The 21902-nt window shown below is 40.0% G+C and overlaps 2 protein-coding genes across 3 annotated transcripts in view; one reads left to right on the top strand and one right to left on the bottom strand.

Moving 5' to 3' along the window:
- ric1 (RIC1 homolog, RAB6A GEF complex partner 1) overlaps positions 1 to 9124 on the top strand; it is a 62804-nt gene extending 53680 nt beyond the window's left edge. The window contains exons 19-26 of the mRNA XM_046867711.1: positions 136 to 960; positions 1257 to 1415; positions 1700 to 1836; positions 2143 to 2417; positions 3290 to 3487; positions 3960 to 4137; positions 5130 to 5312; positions 5447 to 9124. Coding sequence (XP_046723667.1) covers positions 136 to 960; positions 1257 to 1415; positions 1700 to 1836; positions 2143 to 2417; positions 3290 to 3487; positions 3960 to 4137; positions 5130 to 5312; positions 5447 to 5732 — 2241 coding nt within the window. The 3' untranslated portion in view covers positions 5733 to 9124. The remainder of the gene's footprint in view (positions 1 to 135; positions 961 to 1256; positions 1416 to 1699; positions 1837 to 2142; positions 2418 to 3289; positions 3488 to 3959; positions 4138 to 5129; positions 5313 to 5446) is intronic.
- LOC124397858 (endoplasmic reticulum metallopeptidase 1) overlaps positions 8268 to 21902 on the bottom strand; it is a 21417-nt gene continuing 7782 nt past the window's right edge. Inside the window, exons 6-16 of one of the 2 annotated variants that reach the window (XM_046867713.1) lie at positions 19441 to 19533; positions 18795 to 19007; positions 17905 to 18125; positions 17590 to 17764; positions 16822 to 17012; positions 16550 to 16702; positions 14647 to 14849; positions 13309 to 13424; positions 12354 to 12517; positions 10669 to 10850; positions 8268 to 8543 (exon numbers count right to left, since the gene is read on the bottom strand). In XM_046867713.1, coding sequence (XP_046723669.1) covers positions 10680 to 10850; positions 12354 to 12517; positions 13309 to 13424; positions 14647 to 14849; positions 16550 to 16702; positions 16822 to 17012; positions 17590 to 17764; positions 17905 to 18125; positions 18795 to 19007; positions 19441 to 19533 — 1700 coding nt within the window. In that variant the 3' untranslated portion in view covers positions 8268 to 8543; positions 10669 to 10679. Of the gene's footprint in view, positions 8544 to 10258; positions 10851 to 12353; positions 12518 to 13308; positions 13425 to 14646; positions 14850 to 16549; positions 16703 to 16821; positions 17013 to 17589; positions 17765 to 17904; positions 18126 to 18794; positions 19008 to 19440; positions 19534 to 21902 lie in introns of those variants that run through there. The other variant, XM_046867712.1, reaches the window with a different exon arrangement.

The raw sequence follows: 21902 nt of genomic DNA, 5'->3' as shown, positions 1-21902 counted from the left end.
GTTGAGACTTTTTTTAAATTTGACTTGTATTTTTACATGCTTAGTTTCTGACTTTGTCCCTCTCCTGTTGTGTCTTTATAGTGTTTGCTTGTTTGTTTGTTTAAACGTTTTCTGTTTTTCCACTCTTCCTTTTAGCTGCCTTTTTCTCCACCTGTGGTTCTCGCTCAGTGTGTTGAGAGCGTGTGGGCCTCTAGTCATTATGGTTCTAAGAAGCGCCACCTGGTGGAGGCTCTGTGGCTCTCGTGCGGCGAGTCGGGGATGAAGGTGTGGCTCCCTCTCTTTCCGCGCCGCGAGAACCGCAAGCCACATTCATTCCTCTCGCGCCGCATCATGCTGTCGTTCCTCCTCGACATCTACCCTCTCGCTGTGCTGTCGGAGGACGCTCTCGTTTTGGGTGCTGCTAATGACACTCTTCTTTACGATTCTTCGTTTTCCTCCAAAGATGGTCTCAGTGGAAATTCGGCCTCTCTGGATGGTACCGGAGTAGATGCCTCCACCAAAGAAAGCCTTTCCCGCAGACCCTCTGTGCTTTCTTTGGCTCGGGAGCCCCCCGAGTCATTTTTTCCGTTCTGTTTGGTAGAAAGGACTTCACAGATTTACCTCCATCACCTCCTCCGTCAGCTGCTGGTGAGAAACCTGGGCGAGCAGGCCTTATTGTTGGCTCAGTCATGTTCCTCACTGCCTTATTTCTCACACGTGTTGGAGCTGATGGTGCATGTTGTGCTGGAGGAGGAAGCAACATCTCGTGAGCCCATTCCCGATCCACTGCTGCCCACCGTGGCCAAGTTCCTGGCTGAGTTCCCCCTGTTCCTGCGCACAATCGTCCACTGCGCCCGCAAGACCGAGTTCAACCTCTGGAATTACCTGTTTGCTGCAGTCGGGAACCCAAAAGATCTTTTTGAGGAGTGCATCATGGCCCGAGATCTGGACACGGCAGCTTCCTATCTCATCATACTTCAGGTAATTTTAAGAGTAAATGGACGTTTGGCTTTAATTATAAACCTTAGGGTCAATAAGGAAAACTGCAAAGTGAAAGCTGAAATGCTCTCAATTTATTTTATGTCACTGTGTTTTACATTTATTTCGCTTTTTCAATACTGTGTATATGTTTTGATTGCTATCATATACTATGTACCCCTTAAATTTGTTCTTTCTCATATTAAGACAGAAATGCGTTATTGTTTCCTACAATTGATTTCTGACTGTTATTGCTGAACTGAAAGACAGATTTCATAATAGTGTCATTATTTTGCAAGAACATGGAGGCTCCAGCAGTGAGTCGTCAGCACGCTACTCTCCTCTTCAACACGGCACTCGAACAAGGAAAATGGGATCTCTGTCGTCACATGATCCGATTCCTCAAAGCTATTGGCTCAGGGGAGAGCGAGACTCCACCCACAACTCCGACCAGTCAAGTGAGTGTGGTGTATTGAATTGTATTGAAACTCAAGCACACACACGGTTCTTAATGTACCGGTTCGTTATTCGCTGTTGAACTGAAACGATTTAAATAAACTACTTTCGTTTCTATACACTTTAGTAACAGTGTATAAGTGTATAGAGTGTACTCTGTAAAAAATTCTAAAAACTACTCAGGGTGAGGTTTTTTTAGCTGTTGTATCTCTTGTTAGATGAGATACAATAATCTGATTGTTTTGCCATACTGACACAATTATTCATATTTTTTTTGTCTGTATAGGAGCCCAGCTCTACAGGAGGTTTTGAGTTTTTCCGTCATCGCAGCATCAGTCTGTCTCAGTCGGCGGAAACTGTTTCTGCAGGAAAATTCAATTTGCAGAAAACCTTCAGCATGCCTTCAGGACCTTGCACTAAAGGGTCTGTGCACACATTGACTGTCTTTTTTAATGATCAGATATTTGTTATATAATAGATAATAGCTTGTATGCCATAACATTTGCGTGTACAAGATTTACAGACTCTGATCAGGTACAAGTTGGCATTTGTATCCTGATAGTCACACAGAATTTAGATGAACATGGCAGAGGTAGAGCTGCATCTTGCTAGAGACAGAACAGGAAAAGTCTTATTTTGCACTACAGAAGCCCGTTTGTAAAAGGGCCATGCGTTAGCATCGATTTGATTCTCATTTGCTGACATGTTGTATCACTTGTGTGCCTGCAGTAAGGAGAGCGACAGTGCTGAGAACATGTACATCGACATGATGTTATGGCGTCACGCACGACGTTTGCTGGAGCAGATCCGTCTGAAGGATCTCGGCAGTTTCTCGGCACAGCTTGGCTTCGAGCTGATCGGTTGGCTGACCAGAGAGCGCACGCGCGTCGCTCGAATTGCCGACTTTGTCTCCGCCCTCAAATGCCTCCATAACGACTTCCTGTGGCCTTTTCCTGTTCTGCCCGCCGGCTCACCTCTGAAAAACGGACGCGTGTGTCGAACAGGTGTGTGGCCGTGTTGTGCAAAATACAAATCCTGCCATGTGATTTATATGCAGTTGTTAATGTTTCTCTCCATTTTCAAGTAGTGTAACTTGTATACAAGTAAAAGAAATGTAGTTATTTGTTTAGATTTTTTAATTCTTGAACATATTAAGTAAGTCACTGGTTCCCAACCCTGAGGGTCAGAACCACCACTAGGGGTCACTAAAAATTTTTGAAGGTTCCCCAAGTGCACTTAAATTCATTTTATTATGAGAATTTTATTTATAACAGCACCATCGATAATTTAATTCTGAATATTTTTAAACTAATTCATATATGAAACAAGAAATTTCCTCAATGTCGAGAATTTTTTGCAGCGTATTGTGAGAGCAGGAATGTAAAGATATAGCTTTGAAAAAAGACGCAGCAAAGAGGAAATATAGCAAAACGCCAGGAAAAAGTTAAAAATGAATGTGTAAAATAGAAAAAGAAGCCCTCCAAACTAAGGAGGCATCAGGGCACCAAACACCCACAGATGGTTGGTAAACCCAGATTTTTTTTTGCTATGGAAAAAATAACTTCTGCCCAATAAACCCCAGAACATCAGGGATGCTTTGAATAGCACTGGAAATGAAAATAGACAGGCGACGTCCTTTAAATGTGCTCTCCTTATTGTCCATTAAAAAAGAATTATACAACTGATTGTCACATTAAATTAAATGCATCTGCTAGTTTAATAGATTTGCGGGTGGGGTGGAGACATGGGGGTTATTAAACATTTTGGTAAAATTCTGAAAAAAAGATTGGGAACCACTGAAGTAAGTTAATGTCTCAGTTCTTATTGTCTTCTTTCTGTCTTTTTTTTTTTTTTTTTCCTGTCTCTGTCTCTGCAGTGTTGAGCGCACGTCTTTTGAAGTCTCGGTCTAACGATAGCTTATTAAATAGCGATATGGACACAGCACCACCTCAGATCGCAACCAATCACAATTGGTTAGACAGACTGGGGGCAGAGCCTAAAGAGATTGACTCCACCTCCTCTCATGGTGCTCCGCAAACACAAGAAGCCTTTCTATCTCCTCTTATCAATAAAAGTAAGTTTGTTTTCTAAAAGTCTAAGTTTTTTTTTTTTTTTTGTATCTTATTCAAATTATCTTACAGCCTGATCCAAAATGGTACTTTTTTCCCCTTTCATTTACCATGCCGATGCCAAAAGAAAAAGAGAGAGAAATAGTTGTAAAGGAAGGAGGAAGACAGTGAACAATGACTTTCTTGGTAGGCTACTGTTTAGATACCAGCCTTGTAACAGACACTGTCTTTCGTTAAAGCCTGTGTAAAGTTCATTAGTTTCAGTGTAGACACCTGCGGCTTATTTAAGTTCAAAATAAAAATCTTTGTCAAATTCAGTGGGTGCGTCTTATATTTGGGTGTGCATAATAGTCCAGAAATTAAGGTAATTCACCAAGATGGTTCTTATACGTCAATAATGTATCAGAATTAAGTGCTGTCCCTAAAAAATGAAACCCTTGTTTGTGAAATGAATAACACTCGTGCTCTTCTTTCCAGCGGAGGAGTGCAGTATCGGCTCAGCCACAGATCTGACTGAGACGAGTTCCATGGTGGATGGTGACTGGACGATGGTGGATGAGAACTTCTCTACACTGAGCCTCAGCCAGTCAGAGCTGGAGCACATCTCCATGGAGCTGGCCAATAAGGGACCCCACAAGTCCCAGGTGCAGCTGAGGTAATTTTAACAGGAAAAGACATTTCTTACATCACTGAGTTTTTTCCTAAACAATTCCCAATAGTAATGAATTGCACACTCAAAAAAGTTGTGAAGGAAAACGTGGCGATTAGTTATGTGCGTCTTTAAATCAATTAATTCGCTCTATATTACCGGGTTCCTACTCATTTTGAAAATGTATGGAATTTGATTTGTCTAGATTGGTAATAAATAATCAAATAAAAAAGACACTGAGTATTGAAAAATATTTGTTTCCATACTATTCCCCAATTCGGTTTTCTAAAATATAAAATTTGTTAAGATTTCATAAAATAAATATATTTAATTATATATATATAAATAAGGCTGCATGTACACTAATCCTTATACTTTTGAAAACGCCGTTTGCATCTAAAAATGCGTCCACACATTCATTTTCAATCGTTTCCCAAAAGTTGCTCATCCGCACTGAAACGTCTAAAGGAGATTTGACCTGCGTCCATTTTTTCATCTGCAATTTACTGTATTTACTTTCCAGCTCTTTAAAACATCACGGCAATGACAAAAAAATTCTACTTTATCCACTTTGGAGAGCGTTTCCATAAAGCTGATTTCTTTGCCTGATTTCTGTCTCGGTAAATTGCAAATAAACAAACTGTTGCTGTAGGATTGAATGTTTACAGTATAAAATGATTGTTTTAGAATTGAAATTTGAATAAAATGCAGTGCACTTAACGGGCTTTGGTGTTAGTTTGAAGCAGTAGCTACAACCTTCTAGTGGTAATATGAGCGCATACATTAGAGATTGCATGGTAGCACGTTATCGTTGGAATTTTAAATCGTTATTTCAGATGTTAATTATGGTCTTAAAACCCTTCAGGGAGCTCTGCCTATTTGAGTCTGGAAAAGTATGGAATATTGAAATGAGAAATGTGTTGGAACCCTGATATTAGCATGTGTTTTTGGAGGTAGACTGCTGGGAGTGTGGTAATCAGTCTGTCATCTTTCCACAGGTACCTGCTGCATGTGTTTTTAGAAGCAGGATGTTTGGAATGGAGCATTGTGATTGGTCTGATTCTGCGTGATGTCAGCATCATTAAGCAGGTTTTGGGTTATTTGGATGCCGCGGATACGGAAACGGTTCAGAGTGTACAAGCCGGACTCATCGCTATTGATCAGTGGGCTTCATCTGACTGGTGTGTGTGTGTGTGTGTGTGTGTGCAATAATTAAAACTACCATGAACTGTGATTTACATAAAACTAAGCAATGATTAAGGATAGTAAGAAATGTAACTTTGACCATGCTGTTTTTCTCACTGTCTGTCTCTAGTCTGGGTTATAAGCCCTTTCTGAACCTCGTTGCTCCTGAGCTGCAGAAGCTGTGCGACGTCTCCGAGGATCAGGTCCAGCTCGACACATTTCAGCCGTCCGTCTCCAAGATGGCCGACCCAGTTCTCCCCCGAGTGGAGGAGCATCGCGGGGTCGCAGCCTTCACCCTTCCCATGACTCTCGAGATCCCTGCCGGCTCGGCGCCTCGTATTATGGAGGACAACCACAAGGAGGAATCGGAGGATGAGGCAGCTGATGAGGGCGCTTATGACTGCACGCTCTCGTGATTCGAGAGAGCCAGGAATCGGCGGGATCTGGATTCCTCTCCGTGTCCTTATCCACCTTAGATGCTAGCGTTGTTAAAAAAAAAAAAAAAAAAAAAAGAACGGGCACACGGTGCATTATGGGTCGCGGTATGAAGCGCAGGCAGAAGGCGGGAACTTTGTCTGGGTTTCAGTTGCACAACTTCATGTGTCGGGGTGTATGAGGGGGACACTACAGAGAGAACGCAGGATCCGGTTTTAGATTAGGAATTGCGCTTTTTTTTTTATTCACCATGTAGGGCTCGCATCATGTTCACATGGCACAGAGGTGGTGTTCAGTAGGAAAAAACTGGACATCATAAATACCGGGAGAAAATCTGGATCAGTACAGATCAGTGTTACAAAAACACTTCTGATACATGAGTGTATGGCAGCAAGAGACAAACAATTTGCTTGAAATCCACACATCTGTATTTATTTTCTTGCTTAAAATCCAGCACAGCTGTATTTCAGGGCTCAAGAGTTGCTTATTTTAAAAGCCATGGTACCAGATCAACTGTGGTCCAATATCAAAATGTTTAGTTACGTAGCCAGGATATTCGGACACGTGACCTAATTTGCATTGGTCACTTTCAAATTGTGAATGTTTTGTTAAAATTGTAAATTGATTACTTTAAAATTTCCGAACCAATCGATAATGACTTTTGCAAGAAGTTACGATTTCAGAAGACGTTTAACATTTCGATCTCTCGCTTGTCCACGATTCTGAACGGATTTGTTACATCAGCGATGGAGAAGGCGGTAAAATCGTGCGTTAACTGAACACCACCTGCTTCCTGACAACTTCTCGTCTCCTCAAGAGAAAGAGAAAACCGCCTGTGTGGGATGACGTGTGGCCTACGTGGTGAATAAGGTGGACACGGGACAGTGTAGGACGTTTATAGGGAATGCTGCAGTTCTGTCTCTTTAGGATGATTTCACATCCATCCAGACTGCGCTCTGTGTGTGTGTGTGTCCTGTGTTCTAACACCAGTATTATTGATCTCTATGAGAGGAGGCTGTATTTCCGAAATGAATTGTAAATTTAGTCCCTTCATTGCGAAGCGAAGGATAAAAGGAATAACATTTTGGAAATCCCCACACCATTAGTTCATCCAAATGGCTAGGTTGCTGCTAGGGCTGGGTTAATTAGCATATTAGCATAAATATATATATATTTTTTTCTTCAAGCCCTTACACCAAAAGCCGGAGAACGACTTTTACGACGCATTTTAAAAGGTCAGATTTTATTTGCATGTGCAGAAGTTACACGTCACACAGGCTGCATCCAGGTGAACCTTCACCTGGCTGATAAATAAATTGATTCAAAAATCTCAGGTTTGGGAATTAATAGGAAAAATGAGGTTTTGTATTTGCATGACATAATTATTGTTGATATTATTAACATGGAGGTGCGTCATCCACGAACATTCGCTAAGGGTTTTGTAACAAAATACTTTTCTCTGCACCCTTGTGCACAATATTCAACAATTTCTTGTAGCCATAAGACAAACTAGAGCGATCCTGAGATGTTTTTATTCCAATAAATGATGTAATGAGGAAACGTTGGGCAATGAAAAGTCAGTACAAATCTTTCAACTCCATTCAGTGACATTAGTATCTTATAGGGGGTTCTAGATGCTCAGATATGTGATAATCACAAGATTAAAGGAATATATCCGGATATCAGGATCGGATTCCCCAGCCTTACGCCAGGTCGCACACGCAATGACGGATCACTTGACTTGTTTGCATTCCCACTTTCATTCCAGCAGCAGTCGTGCTTCAGCTCCTGCACAGCCTGCACCCTTATTTCCATGGTGTACTGATGTTTTATTTTTATTTTCTCCTCCTCTGCGTTTGTTTACTCTTCTCACTTTATATTAACAGAAGAGCCAATTTGGATGAATTAGATGTTTTGAGTGGTTGTTTTTTTTTATTTTTAATCGACTGAGAATTTCTAATACCTCATGTAATAATGCATCTTCTGTTTTTTTGCTCGTGCTTGGAGAGCACCGATATGCAAGTTACATGTGCTGTGCGTTTGTGGTTAAAAAAAAAATTTACAGCTTCGTCTTTTTTGGAATATAATCTCTATATCCAGTCACGCGATCTGATACGGCGCTCCGTCACAGACAGGGTGTGTGTACAGTTCGGTATATTTAGCTCTGTATTCATTTTTTCCGGGTCTCTGAGTGAGCTCATTATGGCCTCTTTGTGTTTATTCACTATCGTAAATTTTTTTTTTTTTAATTGCTTCTCGCACTGCCCTGCGCATGTTAAGTATTAATCCGGATTATTTATCATGAGACAAAACTCGGAATGAGGGCTGTGAACTTACAATCCGCTGCAGTGTGAGAGCGCATTGTTAATATTATTTGGTTTTCGCTTTGCTCAGGAGTTTGCGTCGGTACTCTAAGAGCTCGTTATAGCAAGGTACATAAAGCAGAAGCAAAAGAACACTGTACTGTTGAGACTGATGTGCTCTTAATTGGCCCATGATGAGGTAATAGTGTTATGTAAATTTAAAAATATGGAGATTTATTCTAGATGGAAAATATTTGCTGTTACAGTTCAATCCCTTGCCTTGCCTAAGAGACAGAGGCGGCTCAAATCGCATCGAAACCTGGAACTGGTTCGTTTCGTGGTCACTTCAGTATTATTATGGGGTTGCGGATCCCGTGTGCAATGATAACACAGCAACTCGGGTTCGGCTCTCGAGCTCGACCATGTGCTCCGTGTGGACCAATCGGATGGGTTCTCGCTGCTCTTCAGGCCAAACAGCGGTTTATTGTCCTGCAAGTATACAGAGGCTCGTTAGCAGAGTTTCCTGGTGCTTGTTGCATCTCGGTTCTTTTTTTTTTTTTTCTTCCTCCTCCTTTCCCACAGTGTGTAATAATATAGTATTCTGCTTAGTCTGCTTACCAAAGACGTGATGTAGACCCACATGCAGCTCTGAGCTGCTCTGATTATGCAAATTAAATTTGGGATTCGTTCTCCCTCTTTTTTTTCCCGTTTAAAAACACTCATGACTCCATCGGTTTTCTCCTGCGTCTTGTGTTAATGCTAAACATACAAAATAGTGCAATGGAGGAATAAGCGAACATGTGCGTTTTTATAATCATTTCACTTGTTCTCAATGAAAGGGCACGGTACTTATTTCACATAGGACTTTTCTGAACACAAGCAGAAAACAGACTGTGTGTGTGTGCGTGTGTGTGTGAGAGGGGTTGATGTAATCGATGGTGCAGGACGCAGTTCTGCATCAGGATCATGTGTGTATATTATAATGACACATTCTTGTACAATTCACTTTTTCTACCAAGTTTCTAGAGCTTTTCCTGTACATAAAGAACAATAAATTATTTTTAAAAGCATCCCTCAAACAGTGTGAATGAGTCACATGGTTTGTGCTTGTGGAGTTGTGTCTGGTGAATATCGAGCTGCACGATATATCAGCATGATCGAATTGGTGCAATACGCGTAATCACGAGGCGGTCGTGATCAAAGAAAGATTTCATAGTTTTTCGTAATCAAAAGCTGAGATTTTGGGCGATACAGAAAAGAACAGAGGATATTCTGTGCCTTACGTCTGAGTTTTGCCACTTTTGTGTTTCTCATTTAGTTTTTATTCTTTTATTTGATGGCTTTAATTGATTTTTTATTTTTTTTCAACATACATAATTCTTTGCATATTTGGCCTGTTTTTTTTTTAAATAAGTCTTTTTGTTTTCATGGATGTTCATGGATGTCTTGTATTAAGATATTGCATTATTAAGCACAATATCATGCAGCCCTCCTGAATATGGTATTTAAAGTTGTTAAAGGAACACTTCATTTTTTTGACTACTTATCCATAAATGCAGCCAGTGTCTCTTCCTCAAACTTAGCACAGGGCTGAAGATACATAGTTGTAAAGGACGTTTTTGGATGTTGTGGCATGAAAATTTCAATTCACTTGAACTACATGTGTGACTACACTCCTGTGCACAAAACCAGCTCCATGAAGACCTGCATTTCATTGGTTGGAGTGGAAGATCTCGAGTGGCCTGCTACAGAGCTCTGACCTCAACCTTGATTATTAATGAGGTCAATCGAATGCTGAGCAACTTAATTTTAACATGTACCTATACATCTAAAACATGTATTTATTAATGTAATACTTGTAGTATTAACAGGTTAAATCTTTGTGTTACCATTTAACATAAACCCGAACAGTCATGCTTAAAATATCCCTCTTTAAATGGCTTCACAAAAGGCTAGCGCTTTTTTTTTTTTTTTAGTATCAATTGATTAATCAATAAGTACAATCTGATAAAATAAACTATCGGTCGAACATTTAATTTTATAGTTATAAGTAAATGGGGTTTCAAAAATCCCACCGAACCCCTTTGTACATTTTTGTCACGGACTTTATTGCTGAGCTGTCAGCGAGTCGTCTTTGTAGTAAATAAATACTGAAAAACTCATTTGGTGTTGCGATACAAAAAAACCCGCTCATTAATGATGCATTAAAAATTCACTCTAGTTTAATACAACCTCAGTGTGGAGCCTGTTCTCCTAATCAGGTGGAAAACTCGCTCACGTCACCAAAATCCTCCCAATCGGTTACGTGAACATTGTTAGTCGTTCACGGTGGTTTAATGACCCGTCCTGGCATTCCGTTAGTCGTCCGCTTTTTGTATTAAAATGGATGGAATACTGGTGGCGAGATTCGATCCGGTATGGACTCGAGTTATAATTACTTTGCATTATTAAAACCTCTGCATGTGAGAGAGAGAGAGAGAAGGAGGGACACGGTAGACGAGAGAAAGAAGTTCGGATGAGGAGAAATGCAGACTGATGATTCATACTTGTTAACCCTGACAGTGGTTTAGTCCAAAATGATGAGTGTGTGGATACGAGACACAATGACTTTCACCTCGGTCATGTTCAGTACAGGTACATGTCATAAGTGCTGACCCATGAAGTCGCAAAGGCCCAGTCCGGAAATTTCCGCAAAAACGACTTGAGCTCGGGAGTGCACTGATCGTCTCCGAATAAATAGTGAGTGGAAATGGCGATGGCGATCGTGCTGTCTTCATCCAAATGCTCTGCGGGTGGCTGAGAGAGGAAGGGAAAAAACTTTATTAAAATTAATGTATCACCTACGGTGTACTTACTTTTGTTGCCAGTTATTTTTAGAGGACAGCAAATCTGTGCTGTTATACAAACCGCACACTGACTAGTTTTATTTCTATATTGTCGTCCCTAGAGAGCTCTATTAAAATGCTTGCTGAAATGTGAGAAACTGTATATAATGAAATGCAGGTAGACCCCGACTTACGCTGGAGATGCGTTCTGATGAACCCATCGTAACTTGAAAATAATTACATTACGTTTACGGCATTTAGTGACGTACAAACGTGCTTCCAGTTTGTATCAATGAATAAATCGACACTGGTTCACTAGAATGCAGACTTAAGATACCATCAACCCAAAACTCTGTTGAGAGGAACTGAAGCGCCATTTTTTTAAATTTGTTATTGTTATTAAAAGACAAAACAAACGGGGGAAAAGTGTGAGTTTAAGTGTTTCAGGAAGAAATAGGGTTTTACCCATCAGTTGAAGTTTGGGCAGTGACTCTATAACCTATAACTCTATAGTAAATAAAAAATATGGCCTCACCTACGCAGGAGTTTTAAAGAATTGTGATCAATAAACTCTCTTTTGTCAATAATTGAACAAGTGACAGTACACAATTATACCACCGAAATGTGTAAACTATACAGTATATACACTATATTGCCAAAAGTATTAGGACACCTGCTCATAAGTATGGTGTGTGATTTTTGAGCATTGCGTTCCACATTTAATCCCAATTTGCTCTGATTTCCTCCACTCTTCTGGGAAGATTTTCCACCCAATTTTGGAGTGTGCTTATGGATATTTGTGTTTATCAGCCACAAGGAATGAGATCAGAGCTCTATAGCAGGCCACTCGAGATCTTTCTCTCCAAAGCATGTTAACCAGATCTTCAAGGAGCTCACTTTGTGCACAGGGGCATCACTATGCTGGAACAGGTTTGGGTTTCCAAGTTCAAGTGAATGCAAAGTTTCATTACAGCGCATCTAAAGACGTCCTGTACAACTGAGTGCCTCCAGTTTTGTGGTAACAGTTTGGAAACGAACCACATATAACAGGAAAGGTCAGGTGTCCCGATACTTTTGGGAATATAGTGTATGTATGTGGTGACGGGCGTGTGGATGCAGACATCCTGGCGGCTTTCCAAAGCATCATACCGAATAAACGCTGCTACGTTTGCCTGCCGCACGAAACGTAAAAATATTTGTACAATTTTGTCGTATTATAACATCGAAGAATCGTAAGTCGAACCATCGCAACTCGGGGGACCATCTGTATTTTCCATTTACAGCCCAGAAATCAGACAATAACTCTAATAATCTGAACTACAGAAACAAATAAATAAAGTCTCCTTAACAAGATGTCAAATCAGTATGACTGCTCACAGCATGTAGTATATACAATTGAATTAGTCGATACACCGACTGCGGCATTTATCGAATTGAACCAGCCATCTATTGTTACTGGACTTCACACATTTACCTGAACCTCGATCCAGAAGGTCCACGGTCCCGCGTCCACGCCGTGAGAGTAATATATGAAATATTCTCCGTCCAGATCGTACTGCGGCGTCCCGTCTGCAAACGACCAGCCTGAGAGTGAGGATCCCGTGTGGGGTAAGACGTACAGCGACATGTGGCTTGGACCTGAGGAACAAAATCATCAAAGAAACATAGTTCTTTACAGCTATATGGCAAAAACAATTATTACTGTCTAATAAACAAAGATGGTTTTAGTTTCATCGTGCTGCGTTCACAAACTGGAATTGCCGATTTGCGTCCGGGGGCACACGTCAGAAAGTGTATTGACATTTTCTTCTGGAAATTTGAGCACTGAAATGTTCCTATACATTGGGTCTAAGGTATGTCCCGGGTTTAAAGTTCTTATCCTTCCTTTCTTAATCTGGCTTTTAGAGCGAGATTAACAATTTGGAACTGTATTGTTTATTCTTCATCCAGCTGTAGTTTAGGCTACAGGTAGACTAAACCTGCTAACATGTGCACTGATTGGAGAGGCTTGTGTTCCTCAATAAATGTTTAATTCAAGCAGTTTTCTGTATCACTCCTTAAATGTTCGATTTTATGAGATGAAAAGGAAAATCGGCGAAAACAAATCAGCTGCTATGATTTCTAAATATCTACCAGAAGAAAAACCCATATCGGTCGACCTCTAGACATTAATCTTGAGTACTGACAGAGTCGTATTGCATCCTTCATTTCTTCAAAAAGTCTTACATTTTATCAGATTTAGGAAGATTCAAGGAAATCCGCTCTTCATGATTTTTTTTTTTTATAAAACTCTAACAGTGTAGATAACTCAAAATGCATTAAATAGCATTAAGCCTTTCTTTAGTGTTCAGAACAGGTTTGCTACAAGGCCTACAGCTAATTCCTCCACACATGTCCTCACACAGCCTCACACACGTGACATATCTTACCTTTAACTTCAAAGCTCAACTTTATTGACCCCCATTCAGATACGTGTTTGGACAGCAGTTTAAACTCCAGTGGAGATTTAGGAGACACTGCAGGAGCAGGGAGATACCAGCTCTTCCTAAAGTGACACAAAAATAAGCCAAACATCTATACAGAGCATAAACATAGAGAGATAGACAGATCCTCAAAATGTGTGTGAGTCTTGAGTTCTCATCTATTGGTGCAAGTGTTACCTTTCATATTTCTTCTTTATCTGGCTGGAGCTGGTGTAAACTCCCAAGTTTATCTAAGAACCTTAACATAATCTTGTAATATACACAAACATATTGGGCCACGTGACTTTTCCAACCACCCACCCTTTTATCACAAAGTTGGAGGCACACAGTTGTACAGGATGTCGCATGACATTTTCCCTTCACTTGAATTAGAAGACTCAAACCTGTTCCAGCATAAAAATGCCCCTGTGTGCAAATCCAGCTTCATGAAGATCTGCTTTACATGAGTTGGAATGGAAGGTTTTGAGTGGCCTGCTATAGAGCTCTGATCTCAGATCTCTGATTTTGACGCGTTTGGTTTCGGTTACGCGTTCTGCTCGTCACCTCCGTCCCCATGCTTCATGCTCAGCTGCTTTATAGACATCGATCTGAGTGCGTTCTTGTCGTTCTCTTGTGTAAATATTGTGCTTATGTCTGTTTTTTTTTTTATAGTGTTTTTGTTTTATTTCAGTAAAAATCATAGGTCCCAAGAAGTGTAGTAATAGCGCTGGAAAGAAGGTTGTAAAAAGAATAACCAGTGGAATAAATAATGAGATTGTAGAAAAGCACGAACGCACACGAGATCTATGTCTGCAATATGGCATGTCTAAATCAACAGTAAGTTCAATTATAAAGAACAAAGTTATTATTTTGCAATGTATTACTTTTTATGTTTATACTTTGTTACTAGTATATTTGTGTGTTAATTTAGGCATAAAAATTTTTTTAAGGGCTGAAATAAGTGATCACCTGAGGTCTGGGAACGGATTATATTGCTTTTACATTCATTCTTATGGGAAAATCAACAGGCGAGTATGAGCATAAGGGAACAGGAGCGGTTTTCAGGAACTAATTAATCTCGTACAACGGGGTTCCACTGTGTATATATAACATCATCGCTGAAATACCAGTATAAGTAAAATAAGTGGCTATATATTTAAATTCATTTTTAAACTTCAGGAAATTAGGTTTTTAAAAGAATTTGCAAACACTTTCCTCTCATTATATGATTAGAAATGCACCCACACAAAGTGTTAAACAAGAGAAACAAAAAGTGGTTTATTTTAGATGAATACAATGACTCACTTGATGAGAAATTTGACGGGAAGGAACCAGGGGAAACCGCAGTAGGGCAACTCGTCACTGCAGCGTATGCAGATGGTGTCGTTAATCTCGGGAACGTGAGGGGTGATGTGATTCATTCCCGTGTAATCAAAGCTGTTGATCCAATACCCGGAATCGGCTTTCTCCACAGAGCCATCCAAAGCATGAAAAGTGCGCGAGATGTGCTGAAAAAACACGCAAGAACACGAGTTTCACGTGAAATATATATATATAAGAATGAATTAATATTACATATAAATTAATTTGTATTTGATCGAGTGAAATGAGAATTTGATCTCCTACCAACCAGCAAGAGTTCTGACTCCCAGACACCCAAATTATTCCTGTACCTTTAGTAAAGAATCTCACAGAATCAACCTCTTCCATTCAAATCTCTCCACCACCATGAGCAAGACCAAATAGCTGTCAAAGGACACCAGGGACTACATTGTAGACCATCAGCAAGAAGCTTGGTGAGAACAACACCACTGTTGGAGTGATAATTCGAAAATAGAAGAAATCTCTGCCGCTCCATGCTCACTCACATCTCACTTCATGGGCTGAGGATGATTCTGAGAAAGGTGAGGGCTCAGACCAGAATTACACGATTGGAGCTGGTTAATGATCTTAAGGGAGCTGGAACCACAGTCACCAAGAAAACCATTGGTAACACACCGAGATCTCTCTGCTCAAGAATGCACATGAACAGGCCTGTCTGAAGTTTGTCAATGAACACCTGAATGATTCAGAAAACGCTTGGGAGAATGGGATGTGGTCAGATGAGACCAAAATGTAGCTCTTTGGCATCAACTCGACTCACCGTGTTTGGAGGCAGAGAAATGCTAAATATGAACATCATCCCCACTGTCAAACATGGAGAAGGAACAAGCTTTGGAGCTGGTACAGGAAGACTTCACCACATGCACTGTAGAATCTTGGATGAAACCTTCTGGCCTCAACACTTAAGATGAGGGGTGGATGAGTCTTTCAGCATGACAATGACCCAAAACATACAGCCAAGGCAACAATCTGATGGTCTTGTTGCCCATTCCAGTCTTGTGCAGGTCTACAAGCATGTCCATGAAGTCCTTTGACAGCTCTTTGATCTTTCCCATGGTAGTGGAGAGGTTTGAATGGAAGAGGTTGATTCTGTGACTGTTATACACATAAGGAGTTGATATTAAGAGTACTTTCCTAAAGGGACAGGACTAATTTCAAGTCAGAATTCTTGCTAATTTGGTAGGGGATCAAATACTTATTTCACTCGATCGACAAACAAACTCGTTTAGAACCTTTCTTTAATTTTTTTGTTTTTTTAGTATTTGGAGTGTTCCTTTTTTAATTTTTTCAGTTTGAATGCATGTCTTGTTTTCCCCAATCTTTATTCCATTTAGCACAATTTAATGGTTTAGTACAGTAAGTTCAGTACTATTTTACATGGAGCGTTATATTTGTTTTGTACATTTAAAAAAAATACCGGCTGATTAACTGGTTATTGGCAAGTACAATCCAACCTAGCTATCTGTAAAGTAAAATCCATCAGCTGACCTCTCTAAAGGAACCTGCTGAACTTGTCCACAAACGTTTTAATTTGCAGGAAAATATGGGCTGGAAGAACCTGTCAGACTCAACAACTGTACCTGAATTCTGTCTGTTTTTTTTTTAATCTTCAGGCTATCCAATTTCTGTTCTTGGCTTACTGGAGTGAAACGTAATGTGGCCTTTTGTGCAGTTGCTACCTAGCAATCTTGACCTGTACCTGTGTGATTTTATATACTGCACCACGGCCACATTATTTTCTGATTGTATAATTGCTCGATCCAACCAGGAGACCGGTATTGGTAAAATCCACTATCGATCAATTTCATATTTGTAAATAACTTGCCTGTATAATGACTCGCTTGGGCCGTGGATTCGCTGGATCACCAGAATACGGAAAGAAAAGTCCACAGGAAACGAGGACAAGCATCACAGCAAAAATCATCCACAAAGCAGCTAATGCACGCCTCGTACTTTGGGCCAGGTACAGGAAATGAATCTGTGTGTTCAGGAGAGTTTGAATCAAGACATTTTTGTCACTATTACAAAAATATACAGAGATATATGGAAACTTTATTTTTGTTCATTTCTTTTTACTAAGTGTAAGGATTTACTCACCAGAAAAGATGAAAGTATGGCAACGGCCATAGCGATGAGTGATGCAAGAACCACGTCTGGGGGGATTTCGGTGCCACTGCGTCCCAATATGGGCGTAAAAATCTCAAACACGATCCAAATAAGGAACAGCAGGTGAACGTAGGGGAAAGACAAGCCCAATAGGTAGAAGAAGATATAGAACTTTGACACACCTGCACAAAAATACACACCATCAGTACCACAGCTTTACTCTTCAGGGAAGGTTTTCCACTAGATTTGAGTGTGGCTCTTGGGATTTGCCCGATCTGTGGTTCTGTATCTGCTGGGGTGTGTGTGTGTCTGTTTGTGCGTGTGTGTGTGTGTGTGTCAGTCAGTCATTAAGTTTATTGATTCATTTGGTTATAATAACTAAACGAAAACTAACAAATACATAAACTGGTTTCCAAGTACCGGTAGTTCTGTTCTACAGTAGGTTTTTTTTCTTTTTGAAGATTTCCATATCTCTTTATTTATTTATTTATTTTAGATGTAATTTTTCATGAATTTATTTATTCATCCAATTTAGATTTCCATATCTTTTATGAATTTGAGTTGGTGGTAGCACAGTGGTCTTGTTTAGCTATCAAGGTTATTCCAATAGCAGAAATGTGTGTCAGTGTTATACACGTTTGTAGGCTATTATTAGCTGTTAAACAATTGAGTGTGGCGTCTCTCGATCCTTAGGCCTTGCGTGACGGCGTGACGTTCGTTGTGAACGTGTGTATGAACATAATGTGCTACGGCTCACACCTTTCTGCAGAAAGTGTCTGGAGAGTAGCAGTTTGGTGGCGAGAGGGAAAAACACCATGAGCATGGGAACGTATGCGGAACATAAGCCACGCTGAGTGAGAAAAACAAGGGCGCAGCACCACAGTAGCAGACTGACGTCAAAGAACAAGTCGCCCAAATCCAACCTCCGCATATTCTGGAAGGGGAGAGAGAGAAAAACGTGTCAATACAATTTCTAGGCAATAAAGTAAGAAATTAATTTCTTTTAAAAATGCAAAGCAATGAATAATGAGCGAAGGAAAGAGCTCCAGGGCGTGTTGTGGCTGTTTTACTCACTCTGAAATAGAGGTTTTTGGCAAGGGTGTGGATCAAAAGTATCTTTCCAGCAGCAGCAGCTCCATACAGTAAGATGGACGTGTGAAAGTGAGTGAACCAGAACATGGAACGACCCAAAAGGGTGATGATCAGTGCCACAATCAGAACCGTGAGCAGAGCCACGAACCAGCTGAGCACGAACACGCATGAGCCATACAACAGTTCCAACAGGTACTGACCACCTGCACATCACAACACAGTGGTTCCTTCAATGATCAATATGCTAAAAATGGACCACATTTATCAATAGTTTGTGGTAAATGTATTTATAGACCAAAGAAATCATATTCTAATATGCCTTTATTCTTATAAACTTCAAAGTGTGTTTGTGTGACCAACATTTACTGACAAAGAATCTCCATCTACAAAAACAGGATTTCTACAAACTTTTCGTCAAATTTAAAACTTTTTAAGAAATATTTAGAATCATTAAGAATGCAAGCTAAGACCTATATCACACTCGGATTTTTTTTCCAGGCCAATAAACTAAAAAATTCAATTTTACGTATGTGGCACGATACAAGAGAAATTTAAGCCAATAACAGAAAGCTGATTGGCTGTTGCATGTTGATCTCATTTGTATTAATAATACAGGGAATAATATTTGGACTCGCGAAAGAACTGCAAAACCAAGGAAACAAACAAACAAACAAAAAAATCATAACAATAGAAGTATAGTACTTGCTTTCAGCAAACAAACAAAAAAGGAGCGGCTTTCACAACTAACCCACATAAACTGTTGGTAATTAATATAGTTGTGTGTGTGTGTGTGTGTGTGTGTGTGTGTGTGTGTGTGTATGTGTGTGTGTGTGTGTGTGTGTGTGTGTGTGTGTGTGTGTGTGTGTACTCACCCACATTGCTAGGCCGCAGACTTTTCTTGGCAAGGTAGATAAGGGTTGCAATGACGACCATGTAATTGATAATGGAACCAACTCTTGCTGGATACGCCACCATTGTTACACCCAAGACATCGAAAAACACCATGCTGCCATGGCGATATTCTGACGGGTCAGCTAAGGTTCCTGTCATGACCAGATTCTTCAGCAAGGCCAGGATGTTGTCACCTGGTGAAGCACAAAACAATGCAACTCCTTCTGACCTTCTCTATACTTCTCCATCAACATTCTCAAAGCAAATAATGCGTCTATAGTGCTCTTCCTCGGCACAGATAGTCACCTCTTCTCTCAGCCTGGCTTCCACTACTCTTTCCTATAACTTCATGGTGTGACTGATCAACTTAGCATTTTATATTATTATATATATATATATATATATATATATATATATATATATATAGCAATACACATGCAATGTCAATTGAGTCAACTTTTGAGGGAAACCAGACATTTCCTCTGTGAATTTGAAAGCTCTTGAGGCAGAACTTGTGAGAGCTTCTGTTTAGTTCCTGTGCTATCAAATGTATTACTTCCATAGTAAAGAATTCCATTCCTATAGAATTACCCACATATTATTTGTATAAAAGTTGTGTGTATGTACCTGCTCTCTGAATGGAGTCTGTAAGAATGCGATCTGCAGTGTCGTACTTTGTGTGATAGATATAACCGTTCTCGATGAAGGCCAGATCAATACCTGTAAGAAAACAAAAAATGCTAAAATAATGAATCGATTATTTATAATTCACACATAACATGTTATAACATATATGCATGTTTGCAATATTTTAAGCAATATCAGTGTTTTTGTTTTTCTAAAATTTTTGAGTGAAAAAGAGAAAGCAGCACCCTGCAAAAAAATGGGAACTCTAGGAGACTTTGACCAAGGTATCAGACCTTAATTTGCCTATAAGGGTCATGGCTTGTTCACAGGCATCGTTAGAAAAGGCCAGGTAATCTCAAAGCTTTATAAATACCCAGACTCCTCTAACCTTGTCCCAACAATCAGCAGCCATGGGTTCCTCTAAGCAGTTGCCTAGCACTCTGAAAATGAAAATGTTTGATGCCCACAAAGCAGGAGAAGGATATAAGAGGATAGCAAAGTGTTTTCATGTAAAGACCAAAACAAATATCAGAGTTTGACTGCAAAAGACCTCCAGGAACATTTGGCAGACTCTAGAGTTGTGGTACACTGTTCAGCGACACCTGCACAAATATGGCCTTCATGAAAGAGTCATCAGAAGAAAACCTGTACTGTGTCCTCACCACAAAAACTTTCACAAGCCTGATGCATTTTTAGAAAAAAGTCCTGTGGACCGATGAGGCTAAAATAGAACTCTTTTTCCGCAATGAGCAAAGGTATGTTTGGAGAACAAAGGGCACAGAATTTCATGAAAAGAACATCTGTCCAACTGTTAAGCATGGGGGTGGATCGATCATGCTTTTGGGGTTGTATTGCAGCCAATAGCACAGGAAACGTTTCACTGGTAGAGGGAAAAATTAAATTCCAACAAATTCTTGAAGCAAAATTGAACACCATCTGTAAAAAAGCTGAAGTTGAAAAGCGGATGGCTTCTACAAATGGATAATGATCCTAAACACACCTCAAAATCCACAATGGACTACCTCAAGAGGCACAAGCTGTAGGTTTTGCCATGGCCCTCACAGACTCCTGATCTAAAAATTATTGAAAAAATGTGTACAGACCTCAAAAGTGCAGTGTGTGCAAGGCGGCCCAGGGAATTCACAGATCTGAAAGACTGTTGTAAGAAAGAATGGGTGAATCCCTCAATCAAGAACTGAAAGACTCTTGGCTGGCTACAAAAAGCATTTACAAGCTGTGATACTTGCGAAATCTTTTGCCACAGGCCCTTTTCCTTTTGTGATTTTGAAATATAAAGGGAACGTGTCATCCGTTACTTTTTGCCTTTCATCTTCCACTTGCATAACTGTTCACATTAACAGACATTTTGACCAGAGGTGCCCAAACTTTCACATGCCACTGTATATATCTTTATTATAGGAAAAGTAGGAGCCTAAATCGACTATTACCGTATTTTCCGGACTATAAGCCGCTATTTGAACCCCGTGGCTTAAACAACGAAGCGGCTAATTTATGGATTTTTCCTGGGTTTTTCTCGGTTTCACAAGCTTCAAGACAAAAAACTGAGTAACATAACATTAGACCAATGAAATTGCTGAACAGGTTCAGGTGAACCAATGAAACTCTTAAACTATTAAACCAGACGCGCTCCCACTAAATCGGGCCGCACCACATCATAAATACGGATGCGGTTCCTCTGACGTTTGACCTGCCGCTCACTCGGACTGTCTACAGGAAATGAGAATCATTCAACACGCTGAAAACAACCGGGCTTGAAAAAACACACTTCACATGTGTTCTGAGCTGCACGGCATTGGGAGAAAAACTTCACCGATGGTGATTTTTAAACGCACAATGATGCCAAAAGAAAAACTAAATAGTTGTAAAAGGAAGGAGGAAGACAGTGAACAATGACTTTCTTGGTAGGCTACTGTTTAGATACAAGCCGTGTAACAGACACTGTCTTTCGTTAAAGCCTGTGTAAAGTTCATTAGTTTCAGTGTAGACATTATAGGCTTATAGACAGGTGCGGCTTATTTATGTTCAAAATAAAAATCTTTGTAAAATTCAGTGGGTGCGGCTTATATTTGGGTGCACTTAATAGTCCGGAAATTACGGTACTATTTGAATCTTCGCAGAGTTGTTATAAAACGAGGATTATGACATTTGTGTAATATGGCGGTGCATAAAGTCGGATTACACATTAAACTAACTGTTTTCTCCCCCCGTGCTGGACTGAAGTTTCACTTTCCATGATCTGTGACCGACACAGGAGCATCTTGGTGGCAGGGATTGAAATATTTAACAGTGTCTGGGAGATTCTGTAAAGGTTCTGATTTAATTCTGTAAATGATTCTTTTTCGGTGCGTCTGTACTCTGTTGACGTGAAATGTAAATCTTGTCTGCAGTTACTTGTTTTTTTTTTAGGTTTATTGACCAAAATGGTTTTATTTATTTTCTTC

Source organism: Silurus meridionalis, chromosome 15, assembly GCF_014805685.1.
Source record: "Silurus meridionalis isolate SWU-2019-XX chromosome 15, ASM1480568v1, whole genome shotgun sequence".
Taxonomy (NCBI): Eukaryota; Metazoa; Chordata; class Actinopteri; order Siluriformes; family Siluridae; genus Silurus; species Silurus meridionalis.
Note: the sequence above shows the minus strand (reverse complement) of the source record. Positions and strands in the feature narration are given on the sequence as shown.